Raw genomic sequence first — 25,519 nt, forward strand, 5'->3', positions numbered from 1 at the left:
TTGTAATTATAAATCAGAATATGAACAGCATTTAAAGGGTTAACAGGGGAAAAAAAGACTAAACTATTAATTATTAAAAGAGTTGCAGCTCCAGTTGAGACAAAACACATTTCTCATAAAGAACTAATTAATTACTGATGAATAAAGTTTAGTTTATAGTCGATGGGAGAGACGCAGACCACACTTTATTACCGTATATCACCGAGTAAACGTGCAAGCACATCAGACTACCGTATGTGACAGATGACGGTTAAACTTTAACTGTTTTCTTTTTGTTTTTTATAGATGAAAACAAATGAATTGATTCATATAAAATAAAAAGGAGACAGCCATGAGTTGCAGCCCTTGGTGCAATGTATGATCATGAGTCCAGAACATGCAGCAATATATTATTCTGGAGTCACACAAAAAAAAAGATTAAAAAAAGAAGAAAAGAAAAGCAGAACGCGCCGCATCGACCACGAATTTAAAAAGAAAAGAAAGAAAAAAGGGAAACATACTCTAAATATATATATACACACAACCGCTTCTTACAAACATCCAACCGCAGACACGTTGCTTTTATTCTGTTTTAACTTTTAACAGTAAAACGAGGATGGATGCTGGAAATGAAAAAAAAAAAGGGAATAAAAAAAATTAAAACAAAAAAGTTTCCTATTAAGAAATAACAGTTTAGATGTGAACGGATAATAAAATAGAGAGAGAGAGAGAGAGAGAGAGAAGAGAGAGAGAGAGAGAGACAGAGAGAGAGACACAGAGAAAGAGAGAGAGAGACACAGAGACAGAGAGAGAGAGAATCTGTTGACTGAAACGAGTCAAACTTCATGAAAAACAAACAGAAACAACTTTACTCAGACTTTGTTTTCAGCTCAGTAGGAAACATCCGACTCTCGTGACGTTAAATGCTTCAAAGTGGCTCTAAAGGGTTTGAACTCGTCAGTCCGAGCAGGCAGGCAGGCGAAGGGAGGAGGAAGAGGAGGAGGAAGAGGAGGGTCAGTGTGAAACAGCTGACGCTCCAAAAAAACTGCTACAGGGTCGAGAGAAAAGAAAAAAGAAAAAGAAGAGTGGTTCCAGCAGCGATGGCCGACCTGCCTCCTCCAGGCCGCTAATCTGTCCATCTTTCCCTCCGTCCACTCGTCCTTTACTCCCTCGTTTAACGTGGCTGTTGGGGGGCCGCAGCTCCTCACCGACCCTCCCACCCCCGATCCTAAAAACACACAAAGAAAGATTTAAAAATTATAATTAAACTTTCTCAGAGCTGAAGACGATGATTCTGAAGGAAAGAAAGAAAGGAAGAAAGAAAAGAGGAAAGAAAAGAAGGAAAGAAAAGATGAGGAAAGAAAAAGAAAAGATGAGGAAAGAAAGAAAGAAAGGGCTGATTAAAGCAGAGGCTCACCTGTAATTTTGGGTTCAGAGTGAGGCTGAGACTGGGTGGCAGAGAGGGGGGGGGGGGTCACTCTGAGGCGAAGGGAACCTCCGGAGGGGGGGGCTTAACGGTGACAGGCTGGGATGTGCGGCGGGGGGGTGATGGTTTGGGCTGAGCCTGCTGCTGCATGGTGTCATAGTAGGTAACACCTCCGTACGTCACCTGGGCCTGAGCCTGAAACACGGGGGGGGGGGGGGGGGGGTCAAAGGTTAACGAAGCCGTCACAGAGGAAACACACAGGTGGGGAGTTCTGGTCCTCTGCAATGAGGCCAACGCTGAAGTAACTTAAAACTGCATTCTATCAAAAGGCCACCAGGGGGCGACCTCATGGTGTCAAAAGGACTTCCGTCTCTATACAAGTCAATGGAGAATTCACCAACTTCTCACTTGATTTCTAACCTCAGTAAACGTTTTCAAAATGTGTTTATGGTCTCAATCGCTAGTTTAAAGCCTTCTTCAATGCAGTATGATGTTCATTTGGGACATTTTGGCCTCCCTGATTTTATATGTGACGATAAAGCAGGGTATGCATTAGGGCGTGGCTACGGCGTGACGTCACTCATTGGTTTATGGACTGCTGCTCGGAGGCCAATAGTATCGGATCTGAGCAGCGCCATCTTGAAAATTTCAGGTGCATGCTGGGAAAAATAAAAACAGGGATTCTACTTATATGGGCATCAGGAGGAGCATGAGGCGCCCTCCTGAACCTGTGAACCAATCAACCTGTCAATCACCACGTAGCCACGCCCTAATGCATACCCTGCTTTATCGTCACATATAAAATCAGGGAGGCCAAAATGTCCCAAATGAACATCATACTGCATTGAAGAAGGCTTTAAACTAGCGATTGAGACCATAAACACATTTTGAAAACGTTTACTGAGGTTAGAAATCAAGTGAGAAGTTGGTGAATTCTCCATTGACTTGTATAGAGACGGAAGTCCTTTTGACACCATGAGGTCGCCCCCTGGTGGCCTTTTGATAGTTAAGTGTTAAAAATAAAAACATATGGATTAAACAACAGATTCTTAGTCGTCGTTAACATAAAAGCTGTTGAACCTGAGGCGTTGGGTACATGGTGGGGTAAGGGAACGTCATGACGCCCGGCGGAGGGTAGAAAGGTGGAGGCAGCAGCTGCTGTGGTTGCCCTGGCGACAGAGACACCGGCGGGCCTCCATAGATGGCGGGGTTGGCGATGGGGCCGCCTGATTGGTGGGGATGGAGGCCTGAACGGGAGGAAACAGACATTTAACGTCACACGTGAGCTTTTATCGCATTGTAAAAATATCCAACATAGTTTATGGCTGGGCAATTAATGGTGGTGTTCACTGTTGCCATGACAGCAAAGGTTGCATATCTTTAATGATCTTTACATTAACCACAGCGTCACACCTTAAAACAGGAAGTCAAACTCATCTTCATTCAAAGGCCACAAACAGAACAATATGATCTGATGAGGGCCTTTAAAAAGAGGGAAGGAAGGAAGGAAAGATGGAAGGAATGAAGGAAGGAAAGACAGATGGAAGGAAGGAAGGAAAGATGGAAGGAATGAAGGAAGGAAAGACAGATGGAAGGAAGGAAGGAAGAAAGGATGGATGGAAGGAAGAAAGGGAGGAAGGAAGGAAGGAAGGAAAGAAAGACCGATGGAATGAAGGAAAGATGGAATGAAGGAAGGAAGGAAAGAAAGACAGATGAAGGAAGGAAGGAATGAAAGGCAGATGGAAGGAAGGAAGGAAGGACAGATGGAAGGAAGGAAGGAAGGACAGATGGAAGGAAGGAAGGAAGGACAGATGGAAGGAAGGAAGGAAGGACAGATAGATGGAAGGAAGTAAGGAAGGGAAGACAGGAAAGAAAGGAAGGAAGGAAGGGCAGATGGAAGGAAGGAAGGAAGGAAGGAAAGTGGGCCGGATTGGACTTCTCGGGAGGCCGGTTCTGGCCCACGGGCCTCATGTTTGACCCCCCTGCCTTTAAAACATCATTATTTTCCCTCCCTAAAGATCCTCATGTGTGAGGGCAGCAGCGTAAAATACTAAACTAAAGAAACTGAAAACACATAATCATTCATGAAGGGAGATAATCGTTCATTCATCGTAATCCAGGTTAAAAGTTCAATTAATCGTGATTCTGAAGTCCACCGACCGGGATGCGGGAGGTGCATCTCTGGCTGGACCAGCATGCCCTGCGGCGGGATGGGGGCGGGGCCGTCCCCGTGGCCGTAGATTGGTCCCTGGTACGACACTGAGACAGAGACAGACCCATCAATCAAAGAGATCAGCACGGATTTATCAAACACCTAAAATAGTGCTAACTGTATATAAAGTAAACTAGCTAACTGTATATAAAGTAAACTAGCTAACTGTATATAAAGTAAACTAGCTAACTGTATATAAAGTAAACCAGCTAACTGTATATAAAGTAAACCAGCTAACTGTATATAAAGTAAACCAGCTAACTGTATATAAAGTAGTGTAAACTAGCTAACTGTATATAAAGTAGTGTAAACTAGCTCCACCTCCAGCAGCTACAACAGTAACATGCTGCTCTAACACTGATGCTTCACTATTAATAATCTAATGATGTCATAATAATAATATATCAGTCAGAGGACCAAACCACTACTTTTACTGTAATACTGCATACTACATCACTATAATACTGCAGTACTTTACTGTAATACTGCATACTACATCACTATAATACTGCAGTACTTTTACTGTAATACTGCATACTACATCACTATAATACTGCAGTACTTTTACTGTAATAGAGTATTTTTATTGCTTTTTATTATAAGTAGTATCTTATATTCCTTTTATGAGACTATTTTAACCTTTGTGTCGTCCTCCCGGGTCAAATTGACCCCTGTCTGTTTTGATTGTTCCTTCTTTCCTCTTTTTCTTTCTCACTCCCTCCTTCCTTCCTCCATCTCTTCTTTCCTTCCCTCCTTCCTTCCTCTTTTCCTTTCTCACTCCCTCCTTCCTTCTTCCTCCCTCCTTCTTTCCTTCCATCCTTCCTCCCTCCTTTCCTTCTTCCTCCCTCCTTTCCTTTCCTTCCATTCATCCTTCCTTCCTCCCTCCTTTCCTCCCGTCTTTCCTTCCTTTTTCCTCCCTCCTTTCCTCCCGTCCTTCCTTCCTTCCTCCCTTCCTTGACTCGAGGACAACAAGAGACTTAATGTTCATTTCAGCTCTAAACACTCTAAAGACACTTTTCTGACCTCTGCTGGTAAACAGAGGAAGTGCAACGCTGACAGACATTTATTTATTTATCTACATAAAAAAAATCACCTTTAAAAAAAAGACTAAAACCTCAGCTGAGCCTCAGATGACACATCATCATCAACATGTGTCACTGAGCCTCTCTGAGTCTCTCTCTCTTTTATATTTGACTGTTTGATGTCTTACTGGGCTCGTAGTAGTGTCCCTCCATCACTCCCAGGTGCATGGGCGGCGCCGGCTCAGGGACGGCTCTCTGGCGTTGGGACGAGTAGCGTTTGGCCCGGTTGGATCCGACGCCCATCTCCTCCATGCTGGAGAACGGAGGCGGGCCGCCGGGGATGTGCATGGGGTTGGGGAGGCCTGCAGGTAGAAACACGGTTCAGCTTTTATTATTACGCAACATTAACCTGGACAATGTTGGGGTTGGGTTTTAAACTTGCACTTTATTAATTCATGCCACACACAGCCCAATCTGATCTCATGTGGGCCGGACCAATACAAAGATGGAGGGAAGAAAGGGAGGAAGGAAACGGATGGAAAGAAGGGAAAGGTGATAGGACAGAAAGAAAGGAGGGAAGGAAAGATGAAAGGAAGAAAGGGAGGAGGGACGGAAGGAAAAGGGATTAGGATGGAAGGGAAAGTAGAAAGGAAGAAAGGGAAAGAACACAGGAAGGAAGGAAGAAAGGGAGGAAGGAAACGAATGGAAAGAAGGGAAAGGTGATAGGAAGGAAAGGAAATACGAAAGGAAGAAAGGTAGGAGGGACGGAAGGAAAAGGGATTAGGAAGGAAGGGAAAGAAGACAAGGAAGGGAAAGATGGAAGAAGGGAAGGAAAGAAGGAGGGATGTAAAGACGAAAAGAAGAAAGCAAGGAAGGAAGGAAGGAAGGAAGAAAGGGAGGAAGGAAACGGATGGAAAGAAGGGAAAGGTGATAGGAAAGAAAGAAAGGGGGAAGGAAAGACGAAAGGAAGAAAGGGAGGAGGGACGGAAGGAAAAGAAAGGAAAGGGTAAAGGAAGAGGAAAGAAAGAAGGAGGGATGTAAAGACGAAAAGAAGAAAGGGAGGAAGGAAGGGAACAGGACAATGTCTAGTTTACTTGATCAGAACTATGTAAAGATCATGTTTGGGTTCAAATGATCATTAAAGATATGAAACCTTTGCTGTCATGGCAACAGTGAACACCACCATTAATTAACATGAGCCAGATTAAGTCCATTAGTTTCTAAATGTCGGTTTCGGTTATTTTTCCATTAATTGCTCAGCACTAGATGGAAACACACAAAAAAGAGAAACTGTGCTGCAGCTCTGACAGCAGGTGTGTGCGCTCACCTCTCATCTCAGAGCGGATGTACGAGGTCGGACTCTGACTCCAGCTCTGCCCGGCCAGACTGAAGCCGAGCAACGTCCTGGTCGAATCTCCGCCCAGCCCCCCCGCTCCCTCCTCCTCCACCACCACCTCCTCCACCACCTCCTCCTCCACCACCACCTCCTCCACCAACCTCCTCCTCCTCCACCTCCTCCTCCTCCCACCTCCTCCCGCCTGGCTCGGCCCGTTGCCCTCCTCCCGACCAGCTCTTCCCCCCCCGTGCTGCCGGGGGAGGAGGCGGCGTTCCCTCCGGCTGCAGACTCCTCCACGGACGGCTGCTTGCTGCCCAGGTCCGCGGGCCGAGAGCGAGTCCTGCGAGCCAGCGAGTACGATTTACGCCTCCACCGGCCGCTCGGCGGGAGGAGAAACTTCCCGATTGGTCGTTGCGGCCGCTGACGACTGCAGGGCGGGGTCAGAGGTGGAGGCGGCTCTGTCGGCGCTGCCTCGTTGATCCTGCTGCTGTCGCCTCGGCAACGCAGACTGGATAACCGCTCGAATGCGACGATGAGGATGGCGTCCCGGCCGTTAAGCCGCGCTCCTCTTCCCCGACGCCGCCTTGACTGACTGTAATGTCCTCGATGACCACGGAGGAACCTCCCCTCCCCCCGTCTGCCTCGCCCCCCCCTGCTGACTCCTCTGTCTCCCAAAGGCTTCCGACTGAGCTTTCGAGCCCTGTCTGTCTCTTTGATGCATCTGGGGTGCGTTTGATTCATTATTCCTGTACTGGGGCTGAGGCGGGAGGTGCGTTTGATTGGGTCTGCTGCGGGAGGGAGGCGGTCTGGAGTAGTTGCTGCTACGTTGAGCGGAGGAGAGAGGGACAGAGGAGGGGGAGGAGGAGGAGGAAGGGTGGATGGATGAAGGTGGAGCTCCTCCTCGGTTCGGACCTCCGCTGTTCTGCCAGGAACGAACCGCTCGCTCTCCTCCTCCCTCTCGCCAGCGTTTGTCTCTGCTGGGCGACAGGCTCTGTCTGCAGGGACATTAAACACACTTCATTTAATTCATCATGTCTCATTGATTATTTTACTCCATATTTTCTCATATCTTGGTTCTTGTCTTCTGATTGGTTGGTTTTTCTTTGCTTCTTGTCAATTATTTAATTCTTAATTATGTTGGTTTAATTTATATTTTACCTCCTTTAGTCTCGTTCGCACAAAATCAATAAAATAAAATAATAAACATCTGTCAACAGCGTCTCTTAATACTGAATTAAAGGATGCATCTTTGATTGACATGCTTGAAGACGGAGAGAAAACACTCGACTCAATGATGAAATTAAGTTTGGAAATAAAGTATAAAGTGGAAGATTATAAATATATTAGGGGTGTCACGATCTCGACCTTCGAAATCAACGGAGGAATCGAGGATGTAGCCCCGCCCCCAACGTTACGTCCTGCAGGCGAGTCAGCATTACCTCCTCTAACCTGAACCTGCAGCCGGTAAAAAGACACCATGGCAACCGCTGATAGAGGACACACATCAACCAAACTGGAACTGGTTGTCTGTCCGGTGGGGGCGGGAGGGGTTGGCCTAATAAGCAGCAACACAGAGCTATAAGGACGCTGCGCTCTCACACACGCGCTGCATTGATAGTCACAGACGCAGATACTCTCTAGCGTGCTCTTGCTCGCTCGCTGCAGATTGCGGGAGATTGTGTATAATTTGCAGGCGTCAGGGAGCCGCCATCAATATGCAGGAGAGTTGGGATGTCTGCACTAAAGCAATAACTAGCGCTATGGGGGTATTAGTAGCACCAGAGATGCTTCTGCTAGGACTCTGCTAGGACTCTGCTACGACTCTGCTAACACACTTAATTGTTCAGGCATGTTTATGGACATTAGGCTGTTTTAATTGAGTTTTTGTTTTGTTGTGAACTTGAATATCATCTAATATGAAGAGTGCACACTGCAGTAACTAAAGGGTCACTACATGATTCCGTTGTTTACAGTAAGTTTCCAATTGACTGCTGAAACAAGTTATTGTTACATTATATTGCTAATAAATTATTTAATGCTGACAGTAGGGTCTTAGTGTGGTACATTACAAACAACTGATGGAGATTATATCACTCATGATTAGTCTAAAAATGGCAGAATCGAGGATTTGGAGAATCGTGACACCCCTAAAATATACGGCAGATTTTACAGGTTTGAAAAAGGAAAAAAAACTGGAACAATTCAATCTTAAATTGACACTGAATCTGTGTTAACCTGTTAAACTGAACTGCTGACGATGCAAAAGGTATAAACTCAGTCCTACTCTTAGTTATTCAGGTAAGTGTGATGTGATATATTTTAGTGTTCCAGCTGCAGACAGTTTGCTTCTCCCTGCCTTCACACATCTTTGTTCCTAAAGTATTAACTAACAGATAAAGGAGTGAAGGAGGCTCACCGAGGCCGCCGCTGTCTGTACGGTCGATCTCCGGAGCCGCTGCCGCCGCCGTTGCGGATGTCGTAACCGTAGATGGCGATGAGCTCCTCGCGGCTCTTCGGCGCCTGCTCCTCCTCCCTGAACCTGTCGTGCTCCCAGCGACCCTCGTCCTTCCACAGCTTCCTGTTCCTGCCTTTAGGCCTGAGAGGAGACGAGGCGGTTTAGATGGGCTGCAGATAACGAGACTTTACCTCCGTTCTGCACGTTTGCTGACTGAAACAATTACTAGTAAATATAGTTTAATAATCTACTTTGACCTGAGTAACAATGAATCTAACAGTTGGGCAATGCAGCAGTAGGTGATGTTGCATCATTATTATTATAGATTAAACATGTGACTTTAAGGATTTGCCTCTCCTGCCTCCCGTCGGCTTTTCACTGTCTCTTTAGTCGCTAATCTCTGAGTTACTACGTTAACGTACGTTACTCATGTTTTCATCTCTTTTTGGTGGTTAAATGTTATTTAATGTAAAGGTAAAATGAGCAGAGCTTTATGGATCTGTGGGGTTTATTAGAGCCATCAGTCTACACTCATAACTACTATCTTATTAATACTATTAACTATTCATTTCACTTAAACACATGGCAATAGATACGGAGATAATCTGACCCAGTACAACATTTTAAAATATTTTCATTTTTGTGGATTTTAGGTCACTTTAGATCATCAAATTTAAGGGTAAAGAACATTTAGGATGTTTTTACAGCTCTAAAAAGAAAAAAAATGGGTTAAATTAGACCCTGGACATTATATACAGGTTAAAAATATTTTCATTTTTGTGCGTTTTGGGCGACTTTAGATCACTAAGTCATCAAATTCCAGGGTAAAATAACATTTGGGGTGATTTTACAGCTGTTTAATGTAAAAAAAAAATTGGTTAAATCTGACTCCAAATCATATATTAGGGTTCAAATATCCTACATTTTGTGCAAATCCTCATAACTACTATCTTATTAAAACTATTAACTATTCATTTCACTAAAACACATGTTAATAGATACGGAGAGAATCTGACCCAGAACTATATTGGAGGAAGAAGGTTGTTTTATTTACTAAAAATTATTCATTTATGTCGTGACTTCAGTTGCAGGTTTAGCCTCAGTTAAAGATCTGCACTTATTTTAAACACATATTTACTAATATTCCATCATGTTCTTTATATTTAGAATAAATAAAAGACTGTTCAATGGAAACGTTATATCTGTTTTTGTTTCTTATTGTAATGTTGTCTCTCCGTTATCTCTCCGTTCCGACTCTAACATCGTGACATTGCTACAGATTTGCTCCCCGGGCAGGTTCGGTACCTCTCCTCCTCCTGAGCGTGTCCTCTGACGTCGTGCTCGAAGAACAAACCCTTTCTGGGGATGTAAGCCGGGTTCTTTCGGTCCTCGTCGTCGTCCAGCTTCTGGCCGGGTTTTCCTCCCGCCTTCGTCTCAGGATCGTCCGTCGACTCCTGCAGGTTTTATATTTTCATCAGTTGGAGGTTGAACAAAAAAAAACGCTTCTTTGTAATGTTTCACCGTCTGAAGTGAGACAATTAACCCTTTAAACACTGTTCATATTCTATCATCATACTGTTCATATTCTATCATCTCATACTGTTCATATTCTATCATCATACTGTTCATATTCTATCATCATACTGTTCATATTCTATCATCATACTGTTCATATTCTATCATCATACTGTTCATATTCTATCATCATACTGTTCATATTCTATCATCTCATACTGTTCATATTCTATCATCACATACTGTTCATATTCTATCATCATACTGTTCATATTCTATCATCATACTGTTCATATTCTATCATCATACTGTTCATATTCTATCATCATACTGTTCATATTCTATCATCACATACTGTTCATATTCTATCATCACATACTGTTCATATTCTATCATCATACTGTTCATATTCTATCATCATACTGTTCATATTCTATCATCATACTGTTCATATTCTATCATCATACTGTTCATATTCTATCATCATACTGTTCATATTCTATCATCACATACTGTTCATATTCTATCATCACATACTGTTCATATTCTATCATCATACTGTTCATATTCTATCATCATACTGTTCATATTCTATCATCATACTGTTCATATTCTATCATCATACTGTTCATATTCTATCATCACATACTGTTCATATTCTATCATCACATACTGTTCATATTCTATCATCACATACTGTTCATATTCTACCATCATACTGTTCATATTCTATCATCATACTGTTCATATTCTATCATCACATACTGTTCATATTCTATCATCATACTGTTCATATTCTATCACATACTGTTCATATTCTATCATCATACTGTTCATATTCTATCATCACATACTGTTCATATTCTATCATCTCATACTGTTCATATTCTATCATCATACTGTTCATATTCTATCATCATACTGTTCATATTCTATCATCATACTGTTCATATTCTATCATCACATACTGTTCATATTCTATCATCATACTGTTCATATTCTATCATCATACTGTTCATATTCTATCATCATACTGTTCATATTCTATCATCATACTGTTCATATTCTATCATCATACTGTTCATATTCTACCATCATACTGTTCATATTCTATCATCATACTGTTCATATTCTATCATCACATACTGTTCATATTCTATCATCACATACTGTTCATATTCTATCATCATACTGTTCATATTCTATCATCATACTGTTCATATTCTATCATCATACTGTTCATATTCTATCATCATACTGTTCATATTCTATCATCATACTGTTCATATTCTATCATCACATACTGTTCATATTCTATCATCATACTGTTCATATTCTATCATCATACTGTTCATATTCTATCATCATACTGTTCATATTCTATCATCATACTGTTCATATTCTATCATCATACTGTTCATATTCTATCATCATACTGTTTATATTCTATCATCATACTGTTCATATTCTATCATCATACTGTTCATATTCTATCATCATACTGTTCATATTCTATCATCACATACTGTTCATATTCTATCATCATACTGTTCATATTCTATCATCACATACTGTTCATATTCTATCATCATACTGTTCATATTCTATCATCATACTGTTTATATTCTATCATCATACTGTTCATATTCTATCATCATACTGTTCATATTCTATCATCATACTGTTCATATTCTATCATCATACTGTTCATATTCTATCATCACATACTGTTCATATTCTATCATCATACTGTTCATATTCTATCATCACATACTGTTCATATTCTATCATCATACTGTTCATATTCTATCATCATACTGTTCATATTCTATCATCATACTGTTCATATTCTATCATCACATACTGTTCATATTCTATCATCATACTGTTCATATTCTATCATCACATACTGTTCATATTCTATCATCATACTGTTCATATTCTATCATCACATACTGTTCATATTCTATCATCATACTGTTCATATTCTATCATCATACTGTTCATATTCTATCATCATACTGTTCATATTCTATCATCATACTGTTCATATTCTATCATCACATACTGTTCATATTCTATCATCATACTGTTCATATTCTATCATCATACTGTTCATATTCTATCATCATACTGTTCATATTCTATCATCATACTGTTCATATTCTATCATCATACTGTTCATATTCTATCATCACATACTGTTCATATTCTATCATCACACTGTTCATATTCTATCATCATACTGTTCATATTCTATCATCATACTGTTCATATTCTATCATCATCATACTGTTCATATTCTATCATCATACTGTTCATATTCTATCATCATACTGTTCATATTCTATCATCATACTGTTCATATTCTATCATCATACTGTTCATATTCTATCATCACATACTGTTCATATTCTATCATCACATACTGTTCATATTCTATCATCATACTGTTCATATTCTATCATCATACTGTTCATATTCTATCATCACATACTGTTCATATTCTATCATCATACTGTTCATATTCTATCACATACTGTTCATATTCTATCATCATACTGTTCATATTCTATCACATACTGTTCATATTCTATCATCATACTGTTCATATTCTATCATCATACTGTTCATATTCTATTATCACACTGTTCATATTCTATCATCACATACTGTTCATATTCTATCATCATACTGTTCATATTCTATCATCATACTGTTCATATTCTATCATCACATACTGTTCATATTCTATCATCACATACTGTTCATATTCTATCATCATACTGTTCATATTCTATCATCATACTGTTCATATTCTATCATCATACTGTTCATATTCTATCACATACTGTTCATATTCTATCATCATACTGTTCATATTCTATCATCACATACTGTTCATATTCTATCATCACATACTGTTCATATTCTATCATCACATACTGTTCATATTCTATCATCATCATACTGTTCATATTCTATCATCACATACTGTTCATATTCTATCATCATACTGTTCATATTCTATCATCACATACTGTTCATATTCTATCATCACATACTGTTCATATTCTATCATCATACTGTTCATATTCTATCATCATACTGTTCATATTCTATCATCACATACTGTTCATATTCTATCATCACACTGTTCATATTCTATCACATACTGTTCATATTCTATCATCATACTGTTCATATTCTATCATCATACTGTTCATATTCTATCATCATACTGTTCATATTCTATCATCACATACTGTTCATATTCTATCATCATACTGTTCATATTCTACCATCATACTGTTCATATTCTATCATCATACTGTTCATATTCTATCATCATACTGTTCATATTCTATCATCATACTGTTCATATTCTATCACATACTGTTCATATTCTATCATCATACTGTTCATATTCTATCATCACACTGTTCATATTCTATCATCATACTGTTCATATTCTATCATCATACTGTTCATATTCTATCACATACTGTTCATATTCTATCATCATACTGTTCATATTCTATCATCACATACTGTTCATATTCTATCATCATACTGTTCATATTCTATCATCACATACTGTTCATATTCTATCATCATACTGTTCATATTCTATCATCATACTGTTCATATTCTATCATCATACTGTTCATCATATTCTATCATCATACTGTTCATATTCTATCATCATACTGTTCATATTCTATCATCATACTGTTCATATTCTATCATCATACTGTTCATATTCTATCATCATACTGTTCATATTCTATCATCATACTGTTCATATTCTATCATCATACTGTTCATCATATTCTATCATCATACTGTTCATATTCTATCATCATACTGTTCATATTCTATCATCATACTGTTCATATTCTATCATCATACTGTTCATATTCTATCATCATACTGTTCATATTCTATCATCATACTGTTCATATTCTATCATCATACTGTTCATCATATTCTATCATCATACTGTTCATATTCTATCATCATACTGTTCATATTCTATCATCATACTGTTCATATTCTATCATCATACTGTTCATATTCTATCATCATACTGTTCATATTCTATCATCATACTGTTCATATTCTATCATCATACTGTTCATATTCTATCATCATACTGTTCATATTCTATCATCATACTGTTCATATTCTATCATCACATACTGTTCATATTCTATCATCACATACTGTTCATATTCTATCACATACTGTTCATATTCTATCATCATACTGTTTATATTCTATCATCATCATACTGTTCATATTCTATCATCATACTGTTCATATTCTATCATCATACTGTTCATATTCTATCATCATACTGTTCATATTCTATCATCATACTGTTCATATTCTATCATCATACTGTTCATATTCTATCATCATACTGTTCATATTCTATCATCATACTGTTCATATTCTATCATATCATACTGTTCATATTCTATCATCATACTGTTTATATTCTATCATCATCATACTGTTCATATTCTATCATCATACTGTTCATATTCTATCATCATACTGTTCATATTCTATCATCACACTGTTCATATTCTATCATCATACTGTTCATATTCTATCATCATACTGTTCATATTCTATCATCATACTGTTCATATTCTATCATCATACTGTTCATATTCTATCATCACATACTGTTCATATTCTATCATCACATACTGTTCATATTCTATCACATACTGTTCATATTCTATCATCATACTGTTTATATTCTATCATCATCATACTGTTCATATTCTATCATCATACTGTTCATATTCTATCATCATACTGTTCATATTCTATCATCATACTGTTCATATTCTATCATCATACTGTTCATATTCTATCATCATACTGTTCATATTCTATCATCATACTGTTCATATTCTATCATCATACTGTTCATATTCTATCATCATACTGTTCATATTCTATCATCACATACTGTTCATATTCTATCATCATACTGTTCATATTCTATCATCACATACTGTTCATATTCTATCATCATACTGTTCATATTCTATCATCACATACTGTTCATATTCTATCATCATACTGTTCATATTCTATCATCACATACTGTTCATATTCTATCATCACATACTGTTCATATTCTATCATCATACTGTTCATATTCTATCATCATACTGTTCATATTCTATCATCACATACTGTTCATATTCTATCATCATACTGTTCATATTCTATCATCACATACTGTTCATATTCTATCATCACATACTGTTCATATTCTATCATCATACTGTTCATATTCTATCATCATACTGTTCATATTCTATCATCACATACTGTTCATATTCTATCATCACATACTGTTCATATTCTATCATCACATACTGTTCATATTCTATCATCACATACTGTTCATATTCTATCATCACATACTGTTCATATTCTATCATCATACTGTTCATATTCTATCATCACATACTGTTCATATTCTATCATCACATACTGTTCATATTCTATCATCATACTGTTCATATTCTATCATCATACTGTTCATATTCTATCATCACATACTGTTCATATTCTATCATCATACTGTTCATATTCTATCATCATACTGTTCATATTCTATCATCATACTGTTCATATTCTATCATCACATACTGTTCATATTCTATCATCATACTGTTCATATTCTATCATCATACTGTTCATATTCTATCATCATACTGTTTATATTCTATCATCATACTGTTTATATTCTATCATCATACTGTTCATATTCTATCATCATACTGTTCATATTCTATCATCATACTGTTCATATTCTATCATCACATACTGTTCATATTCTACCATCATACTGTTCATATTCTATCATCATACTGTTCATATTCTATCATCACATACTGTTCATATTCTATCATCATACTGTTCATATTCTATCATCATACTGTTCATATTCTATCATCATACTGTTCATATTCTATCATCACATACTGTTCATATTCTATCATCATACTGTTCATATTCTATCATCACATACTGTTCATATTCTATCATCATACTGTTCATATTCTATCATCATACTGTTCATATTCTATCATCATACTGTTCATATTCTATCATCATACTGTTTATATTCTATCATCATACTGTTTATATTCTATCATCATACTGTTCATATTCTATCATCATACTGTTCATATTCTATCATCACATACTGTTCATATTCTATCATCACATACTGTTCATATTCTATCATCACATACTGTTCATATTCTATCATCACACTGTTCATATTCTATCACATACTGTTCATATTCTATCATCATACTGTTCATATTCTATCATCATACTGTTCATATTCTATCATCTCATACTGTTCATATTCTATCATCATACTGTTCATATTCTATCATCATACTGTTCATATTCTATCATCATACTGTTCATATTCTATCATCATACTGTTCATATTCTATCACATACTGTTCATATTCTATCATCTCATACTGTTCATATTCTATCATCATACTGTTCATATTCTATCATCATACTGTTCATATTCTATCATCATACTGTTCATATTCTATCATCATACTGTTCATATTCTATCACATACTGTTCATATTCTATCATCTCATACTGTTCATATTCTATCATCATACTGTTCATATTCTATCATCTCATACTGTTCATATTCTATCATCATACTGTTCATATTCTATCATCATACTGTTCATATTCTATCATCATACTGTTCATATTCTATCATCATACTGTTCATATTCTATCATCACATACTGTTCATATTCTATCATCATACTGTTCATATTCTATCACATACTGTTCATATTCTATCATCATACTGTTCATATTCTATCACATACTGTTCATATTCTATCATCACATACTGTTCATATTCTATCATCATACTGTTCATATTCTATCATCACATACTGTTCATATTCTATCATCATACTGTTCATATTCTATCATCATACTGTTCATATTCTATCATCATACTGTTCATATTCTATCATCACATACTGTTCATATTCTATCATCATACTGTTCATATTCTATCATCATACTGTTCATATTCTATCATCATACTGTTCATATTCTATCATCATACTGTTCATATTCTATCATCATACTGTTCATATTCTATCATCATACTGTTCATATTCTATCACATACTGTTCATATTCTATCATCACATACTGTTCATATTCTATCATCACATACTGTTCATATTCTATCATCATACTGTTCATATTCTATCATCACATACTGTTCATATTCTATCATCATACTGTTCATATTCTATCATCATACTGTTCATATTCTATCATCATACTGTTCATATTCTATCATCACATACTGTTCATATTCTATCATCTCATACTGTTTATATTCTATCATCATACTGTTCATATTCTATCATCATACTGTTCATATTCTATCATCATACTGTTCATATTCTATCATCATACTGTTCATATTCTATCATCACATACTGTTCATATTCTATCATCACATACTGTTCATATTCTATCATCACATACTGTTCATATTCTATCATCACATACTGTTCATATTCTATCATCATACTGTTCATATTCTATCATCACATACTGTTCATATTCTATCATCATACTGTTCATATTCTATCATCACATACTGTTCATATTCTATCATCATACTGTTCATATTCTATCATCATACTGTTCATATTCTATCATCACACACTGTTCATATTCTATCATCATACTGTTCATATTCTATCATCTCATACTGTTCATATTCTATCATCATACTGTTCATATTCTATCATCATACTGTTCATATTCTATCATCATACTGTTCATATTCTATCATCATTAAAAGTGTTTATACCAAACTATGAAGCCCAGATGTGTTTAGAAAGCATCAATAGTCTCACTGACTGATCAATAAATGTGATTAAACCTTGATTCATGTGTCAGAGAGCAGAGAGAGAGACCACTAAACATCTCCTATCACACTATATCATGTCCTATTTTACCTCAGACATGAAAATATAACATAGCAATCATGATGGAAATGTATTTTATTGGTAGTTTTGAGTCTCTTTAGTCACTCCATCTCTCGGTTGCCATGGTAACTAGATGGCAGCTGTCACTCAAACTAACAGTAGGTTCTTTTTAGTCATTTTTATGTCTCTTTTTTGGTAGTTTTTAGGTTTCTTTAGTCAATTTTTGTCTATTTTAGTCATGTTTTCATCTCTTTTTGGTGGTTAAATGTTATTTAATGTAAAGGTAAAATGAGCAGAGCTTTATGGATCTGTGGGGTTTATTAGAGCCATCAGTCTACACTCATAACTACTATCTTATTAAAACTATTAACTATTCATTTCACTAAAACACATGGCAATAGATACGGAGATATGGACAAACATTTGGAGCATCTATACAAAATATAACATTTAATATATTTTCATTTTGGTGCATTTTGGGCCACTTTAGGAAAAGTCATCAAATTTCAAAGTAGAGGACATTTAGGATGATAGTTAGTAACTTTATTGATCATCAGTCTTCACTGCTACCCATGCAGTATGAAAGGGTTAAAGGAATCCTGAATCATATTTAATCTGACTCAATTTTACATAAATAGAAACTAAAGAAAACTCATATTTTTGGGGACTATTTGCTTCGGCGTATTAATCCACGTTTTATGCTCTGATCAGTGATTAAGTTAACAGATGTTTACTGCACATTCTCACCTGTCCATCACCGCTCTGTCTCTCTCCAGCTAGGTCTCCTTTCTCCTCCACTTTGCTCTCCTCTTTACTCACTCCTCCTCCTCCTTCTCCTCCTTCCTTCTCCTCTGCATCTGCATCCTCCTCCTCCTCTTCCTCCTCCTCCCGCCCCTCTTCTTCCTCCTCCCGCTCCTCTTCCTCCCCCTGCGTTTGGACCTCGGTAGCAGAGGGAACAGGCTCTTTGGCTGCTGCTGGAGCTTCTTCCTCACTTAGCACCGCCACCGCCACCGCCGCCGCCGCCTCCTCCTCTTCCTCCTCCACTCCCTGACGGAGAACAAAGCTGTCAGTGAAACTTTCCCTTCAGTAGACCAAGCTGCAACTAACGATTATATTCATTTACTGATTTATCTGTCAATGAATTGATTTCTGGGTCCATAAAATGTACAAGAGGACTCAAAGAAATATTCACATAAATAAGATTAAAAAAAACATTAAGAGATTATCGAACTCGTTGGGAGCTAAACGGACTGATTGTTGCAGGTCCAGCTGTGTTTACCTCTGAGTGGGAGCCGTTTTCTTCTGGATCTGCGCTGTCGTAGTCTGAGAGGACAGCTGGACAAACACAAAGATCATCGCAGAGTCAGAATTAAAAGCTCGAGCAAACGTTGAACAGTACGATGCAGAATGTTTTCATGTCTCACCTTCTCCGACTCCATCTTCACTTTCCTGCAAGACAAACGGAAACAAGAAGTCAGCGTTTGGCTCAGCTGCTTTTAAAAGCGCTGCTAACTTAACTTAAGTTAAACAGTTGAACTTTAACTGTTTTGGTATTGGACTAGAAGTGATTGGAATAAAGATTTCACTGAGGAGAAACACTGTATTTTGTATATTTAATTGTGTTTTTAAGATTAAAAAAAAAACGATTAATGGATTATTGATTGTTAATTTTCCTGATGATCGATCAAGGAAATGTATTGAATCCCTAGTAGAGACAGAAGAGGCTTAATAGAAACCTGGATGTTGTGAGATTTAAGATTCAAAAACAACTTTATTAAATCCTTGAAGGGCAATTCATTTGACAGCTCGCACCACAACACACTCGCACACAAAAATAACAAAATAAAACACAGAAGAAAGAAGAAGAGTTGGCAGCTGAGTGCAAAGTCTGCAGATTCTAGTCCAATAAACAGTTCATAAAGAAGAAGCCTAAACAAGCTCTGAATGATATAAATGCATTACAGTATCCAACTGCACAGTGCAATAACATACAGATACAAATGGACCTCATATAGATTAGTTCAGCAGTCGGACAGCAGAGGAGATAAACGGTTACCTTTACATGTTGGTTGAGAAGCACGTAGTAAGAAAGGTTTTTATATCCACGTATAAATCAAATCACACAGGAGCCGTGATTACCGGGTAACGGAGCGTGTTGTACGGTGTTGACGTGTGCCTAGCTGACACGTTTAACAAACATTAAAACCAAAACAACATCAAACCACTTTCTTAGCCGCGTTCTTCAGCACATTCACACCGCTGTGGACACTGCGTCTGCCCGGCTCTCTGACTCAGTGAGCAGTCAACGGCTTTCAATCTTTACCACAGCCGGGAAGTTTGAGAGGAGAAGCCCCGAGCCGGTGTTACGGACACATCGGTTTCCCGTGCAAACGCATTCCCAACTGGCGCCTTTTTCCATCTCCGTTTCACACATGGTTAATAGACAACCAGTCATGTTGGCACTAGGGCCCGAATTATCTGAACGCAGTGTACGAACATTAATTGATTGTATTTCTATACATGCGGTTATGATTGGGAGCGGGAGGAGTTGGGGCGCTTTTCCACTATACAGTTCTAGCTCTACTCGACTCCACTCGGGTTTTTCTGCATTTCCATCAGGGATAGTACCTGGTACCTGCTCCTCCATCAGGGATAGTACCTGGTACCTGCTCCTCCATCAGGGATAGTACCTGGTACCTGCTGCTCCATCAGGGATAGTACCTGTTACCTGCTGCTCCATCAGGGATAGTACCTGGTACCTGCTCCTCCATCAGGGATAGTACCTGTTACCTGTTGCTCCATCAGGGATAGTACCTGGTACCTGCTCCTCCATCAGGGATAGTACCTGGTACCTGCTGCTCCATCAGGGATAGTACCTGGTACCTGCTGCTCCATCAGGGATAGTACCTGGTACCTGCTGCTCCATCAGGGATAGTACCTGGTACCTGCTCCTCCATCAGGGATAGTACCTGGTACCTGCTGCTCCTCCATCAGGGATAGTACCTGTTACCTGCTGCTCCATCAGGGATAGTACCTGGTACCTGCTCCTCCATCAGGGATAGTACCTGGTACCTGGTGCTTTTTTAGTACCTGCTCTGCCGAGGTTCCAAGCGAGCCGAGCCGATAATAAATGTGACGTCAACAGACTGCCGGCCACTGATTGGTCAGAGAGTCACTGGAAGAGTCATGAGCATGACGTAGTAAGAAGTAAAGATGGAAGAAAGGAAAATAAGACAAGAGGGAAGGAAGGAAGGAAGGGAGGGAAGAGGGAAAGGAAGGAAAGAAGGAAGGAAGGAAAAGAAGACAGGAAGGACAGAGGGAAGGAAAGATGGAAGAAAGGGAAGAAGGAGGGAAGGAAGAAAGGGAAGAAGGAAGGAAGGAAGGAAGGAAGGAAGGAAAAGAAGACAGGAAGGACAGAGGGGAGGAAAGAAGGAAAGATGGAAGAAAAGGAGAAACTGGGCCGACGTCCCTCACAAGAATCAAACCCGTCATTTTTAAATACCAACAACAGCGTTACACAGATTAGTTTCTCTTCTCTTGCTTTGTGTGAGACAGAAAGCCTCATACAGCAGCAAGTACACCATCGCCTCCATGGCCTCCATTGTTTATGTGTTTGTGTCGCGTAGAAAACGAAGTCACGGCAGTTTAATGCAGCGTTGCTATGACGACCCTGCTCACGTTGAGGAGGAACTATAGTAATGGAAAAGGTTCCTGGTACCAAACCGAGCCGAGTCGAGCTAGAACTGCTTGTCTTTTTTTGGACTTGCTCCTTCTGGCAGGGGGACTGTCAATGGCGCATTTCATTCCAACATCAACTGCTTTTTATTTAACTTAACTCTTGCACATTATCCCTTTTAAAAACGTGATTCCTGCTCTGTGGTTTATTGTATTATTGTACTTTTACTCTCTTACTTCAGCCACTGGTTCTTACGGGTGACCTACCCTGTGCACAGTAGTCTCAACCTTTTTTTTTAAAATCCTTGTATAAATCGGTTCCAGTGCAAGACGCTTTTAATCTATGTGCAATATTTCTTATCTGACGGATAATCCAGAACCACAGTAATGTGTAGACTGTCGATGTTCCTGAATTTAATTTATGTCTTGTGTAAATTTAATGTGATCGTAGCCTCTATACACTGTTGTCCAAGACATTTTTTTATATAAATGTTCATTAACGTACACTGTCTCTCTTGAACAAATAAAGACAAACTAAACTAACATAAAGGGGCAAAATCAGGTTAACTAGCGGGGTTACCAGCTTTACATCACACATTTTTCGACGGGGTAACAGAATTCGATGCAACACCCGGCTAACATTGAAACATTAAGTTGTTTACACCGAGACTCAAGCTGCTCTGCAGTTACGTTATTAATCGGTGACCCTCCGGTGATGATGTGGAGCCAAAGAGAGCTCGGACCACTGGTGTAACTGGTGACTCTCACATTACATTACGAGAGGTGAATGAGTCATCTGAACACATTTAACTTGCATACATGATTAGATATTAAACAGATGAATGTGTATTTTTAAAAGGATTAAACATGAATCAAAGTTTTTTAGTAGAGAATCACCAGTTAACACGGTCACCAGTGATACCGTAACACTGGCTGCAGACTGAGTAGCTGCTACTGGTGGTGTTAGGGTTTAACTGGTGACTGTGTTAACTGGTGACTGTGTTAACTGGTGACTGTGTTAACTGGTGACTGTGTTAACTGGTGACTGTGTTAACTGGTGACTTTCACACATTTAATTGTCATTTTAACCTTTTTTCTAAACACATACTTTCAATCTGTGTTTAATATCGAAATTACACTAACTATTTATGGAAGTTAAACTGTGTTCAGATAGCTCTGTCACCTTTCGTAATGTAATGTGAGAGTCACCAGTTAAACCGTAACACCAGCTGCGAACTACTCGGTGAATAGCTGCTACTGGTGGTGTTACGGTTTAACTGGTGCTACAGTTTAACTGGTGTTACAGTTTAACTGGTGTTACAGTTTAACTGGTGTTACAGTTTAACTGGTGACTCTCACATTACGTTACGAGAGGTGAATGAGTCATCTGAAAACGATTTAACTTACATAAGTGATTAGACCTTAAACAGATGAGTGTGTTTTTTTTTTTTTTAAGAATTCAACATAAATCAAAGGTTTTTTAGTAGAGAGCCACCAGTTAACACGGTCACCAGTTAACACGGTCACCAGTTTAACAGTAACACCAGTTAAACGGTCACCAGTTAAACCGTAACACCAGATAAACAGTAACACCAGTTTAACAGTAACACTAGTTAAACCGTCACCAGTTAACACGGGGACCAGTTAAACCGTAACACCAGTTAAACGGTCACCAGATAAACCGTAACACCAGTTAAACGGTCACCAGATAAACCGTAACACCAGATAAACCGTGACACCAGATAAACAGTGACACCAGATAAACCGTAACACCAGTTAAACGGTCACCAGTTAACACGGGGACCAGATAAACCGTAACACCGGCAGCTCGGCGGGCTAACCCGTTAGCTATCCGGCAGTTCGCTACTCACACACTCGGACTCCACGTCCTTCTTCGGCTCCACGCGGCCCGTTACAGCCTCCACTGGGGCCGGTTCTCTCCCCCGGTTCTTGGTCGCCGGGGAACCCGACCTCCCGCTGTCCGAGCCCGAACCGGACTCGTCGTCGTCCTCGCTGTCCTGGGACACGCGCCTCCTCCTTCGCCGCCGGTCCGCCATCTTACGACTGATTGGAAAACGGAAGGAGGCAAAGCATTATGGGTAAACGAGTTCTTCATCACTGCCGCTGTATGGAGGACAAAACATGACTTAAAAACACATATAAATAAATACATTATGTGTATTTATACATATATTTATGTATGTATAACTGGAGCCGTTATTTATTAATTAATAGTTTTATCTTTTGCACTTTTGGTTTTGTTTTGCACAAAAAGATTGCATCTAATTTCGTTGTAGGCTACTTATGCAATAACAATGAAGATTATATTCTATTTTATTTATGTATAAATAAATAAATATGTACAAGTATGTATAAATATGTAGTTAAATATAAAGTATGTAGGGTTGAGCAGTTACTCTGTTTAAAATGTAATAAGTAATGTAACTTATTACATTTGATGACTTTTCTAATTTTCTCACCAATGTTTTCATCTGTTAGGGTAAATGTTCCCTCCTTCCTTCTTTCCTTCCTTCCTTCCTCCCTTCCTTCCTTCCTCCCTTCCTTCCTTCCTTCCTTCCTTCCTTCCTTCCTTCTTCTTTCCTCCCTTCCTTCCTTCCTTCTTCCTTTCCTTCCTTCTTCCCTTCCTTCCTACCTTCTTTCCTTCCTTCCCTCTTTTTTTTCCTTCCTTCCTCCATAAGATCTAAGATCAGCTGTTAGGGTAAATGTTCCCTCCTTCTGTCCTTCCTTCCTTCCTTCCCTCCTTCCTCCCTTCCTTCTTTCCTTCCTTCTTCATTTCCTTCCTTCTTCCATTCCTTCTTCCCTTCTTTCCTTCCTTCCTACCTTCTTTCCTTCTTCCCTTCCTTCCCTCTTTCCTTCCTTCCTCCCTTCCTTCCTCCCTTCCTTCTTTCCTTCCTTCTTTCCTTCCTTCCTTCCTTCCCCCCTTCCTTCCTCCCTTCCTTCCTCCCTTCCTTCTTTCCTTCCTTCTTTCCTTCCTTCCTTCCTTCCCTCTTTTTTTTCCTTCCTTCCTCCATAAGATCTAAGATCAGCTGTTAGGGTAAATGTTCCCTCCTTCTGTCCTTCCTTCCTTCCTTCCTTCCCTCCTTCCTCCCTCCCTTCTTCCTTTCCTTCCTTCCTTCCTTCTTTACTTCCTTCTTCCCTTCCTTCTTTCCTTCCTTCTTCCTTTCCTTCCTTCCTTCTTCCCTTCTTTCCTTCGTTCCTACCTTCTTTCCTTCTTCCCTTCCTCCCCTCTTTCCTTCCTTCCTTCCTTTTCCTTCCTTCTTTCCTTCTTACCTTCTTTCCTTCTTCACTTCCTTCCCTCTTTCCTTCCTTCCTCCCTTCCTTCTTCCCTTCCTTCTTTCCTTCTTTCCTTCCTTCCTTCCTTCCTCCCTTCCTTCCTTCCTTCTTAAGATCTAAGATCAGCTGTTAGGGTAAATGTTCCCTCCTTCTGTCCTTCCTTCCTTCCTTCCCTCCTTCCTCCCTTCCTTCTTTCCTTCCTTCTTCCTTTCCTTCCTTCTTCCCTTCCTTCTTCCCTTCTTTCCTTCCTTCCTACCTTCTTTCCTTCTTCCCTTCCTTCCCTCTTTCCTTCCTCCCTTCCTTCCTCCCTGCCTTCTTTCCTTCCTTCCTTCCTTCCCCCCTTCCTTCCTCCCTTCCTTCCTTCCTCCCTTCCTTCTTTCCCTCCTTCTGTCCTTCCTTCCTTCCTTCCCTCCTTCCTCCCTTCCTTCTTTCCTTCCTTCTTCCTTTCCTTCCTTCTTCCCTTCCTTCTTCCCTTCTTTCCTTCCTTCCTACCTTCTTTCCTTCTTCCCTTCCTTCCCTCTTTCCTTCCTCCCTTCCTTCCTCCCTTCCTTCTTTCCTTCCTTC

The 25,519-nt window shown here is 39.0% G+C and overlaps 1 protein-coding gene across 1 annotated transcript; it reads right to left on the minus strand.

The window, feature by feature from the left end:
• Positions 1-730: 730 nt before the first annotated feature.
• On the minus strand, positions 731-23,718 carry casc3 (casc3 exon junction complex subunit). The gene is given in 16 exon segments (XM_062438134.1): positions 731-1,207; positions 1,397-1,600; positions 2,486-2,652; positions 3,566-3,664; positions 4,828-5,001; positions 5,967-6,123; positions 6,168-6,341; positions 6,343-6,486; positions 6,488-6,607; positions 6,610-6,970; positions 8,392-8,571; positions 9,736-9,884; positions 18,734-19,033; positions 19,266-19,321; positions 19,411-19,435; positions 23,533-23,718. Coding segments are annotated over 15 exon segments (2,439 nt in total). The 3' UTR covers positions 731-1,207; positions 1,397-1,453.
• Between the last annotated feature and the right edge of the window lie 1,801 nt (positions 23,719-25,519).

The sequence above is a fragment of the Scomber scombrus genome, chromosome 18 (assembly GCF_963691925.1).
Source record: "Scomber scombrus chromosome 18, fScoSco1.1, whole genome shotgun sequence".
Lineage (NCBI taxonomy): Eukaryota > Metazoa > Chordata > Actinopteri > Scombriformes > Scombridae > Scomber > Scomber scombrus.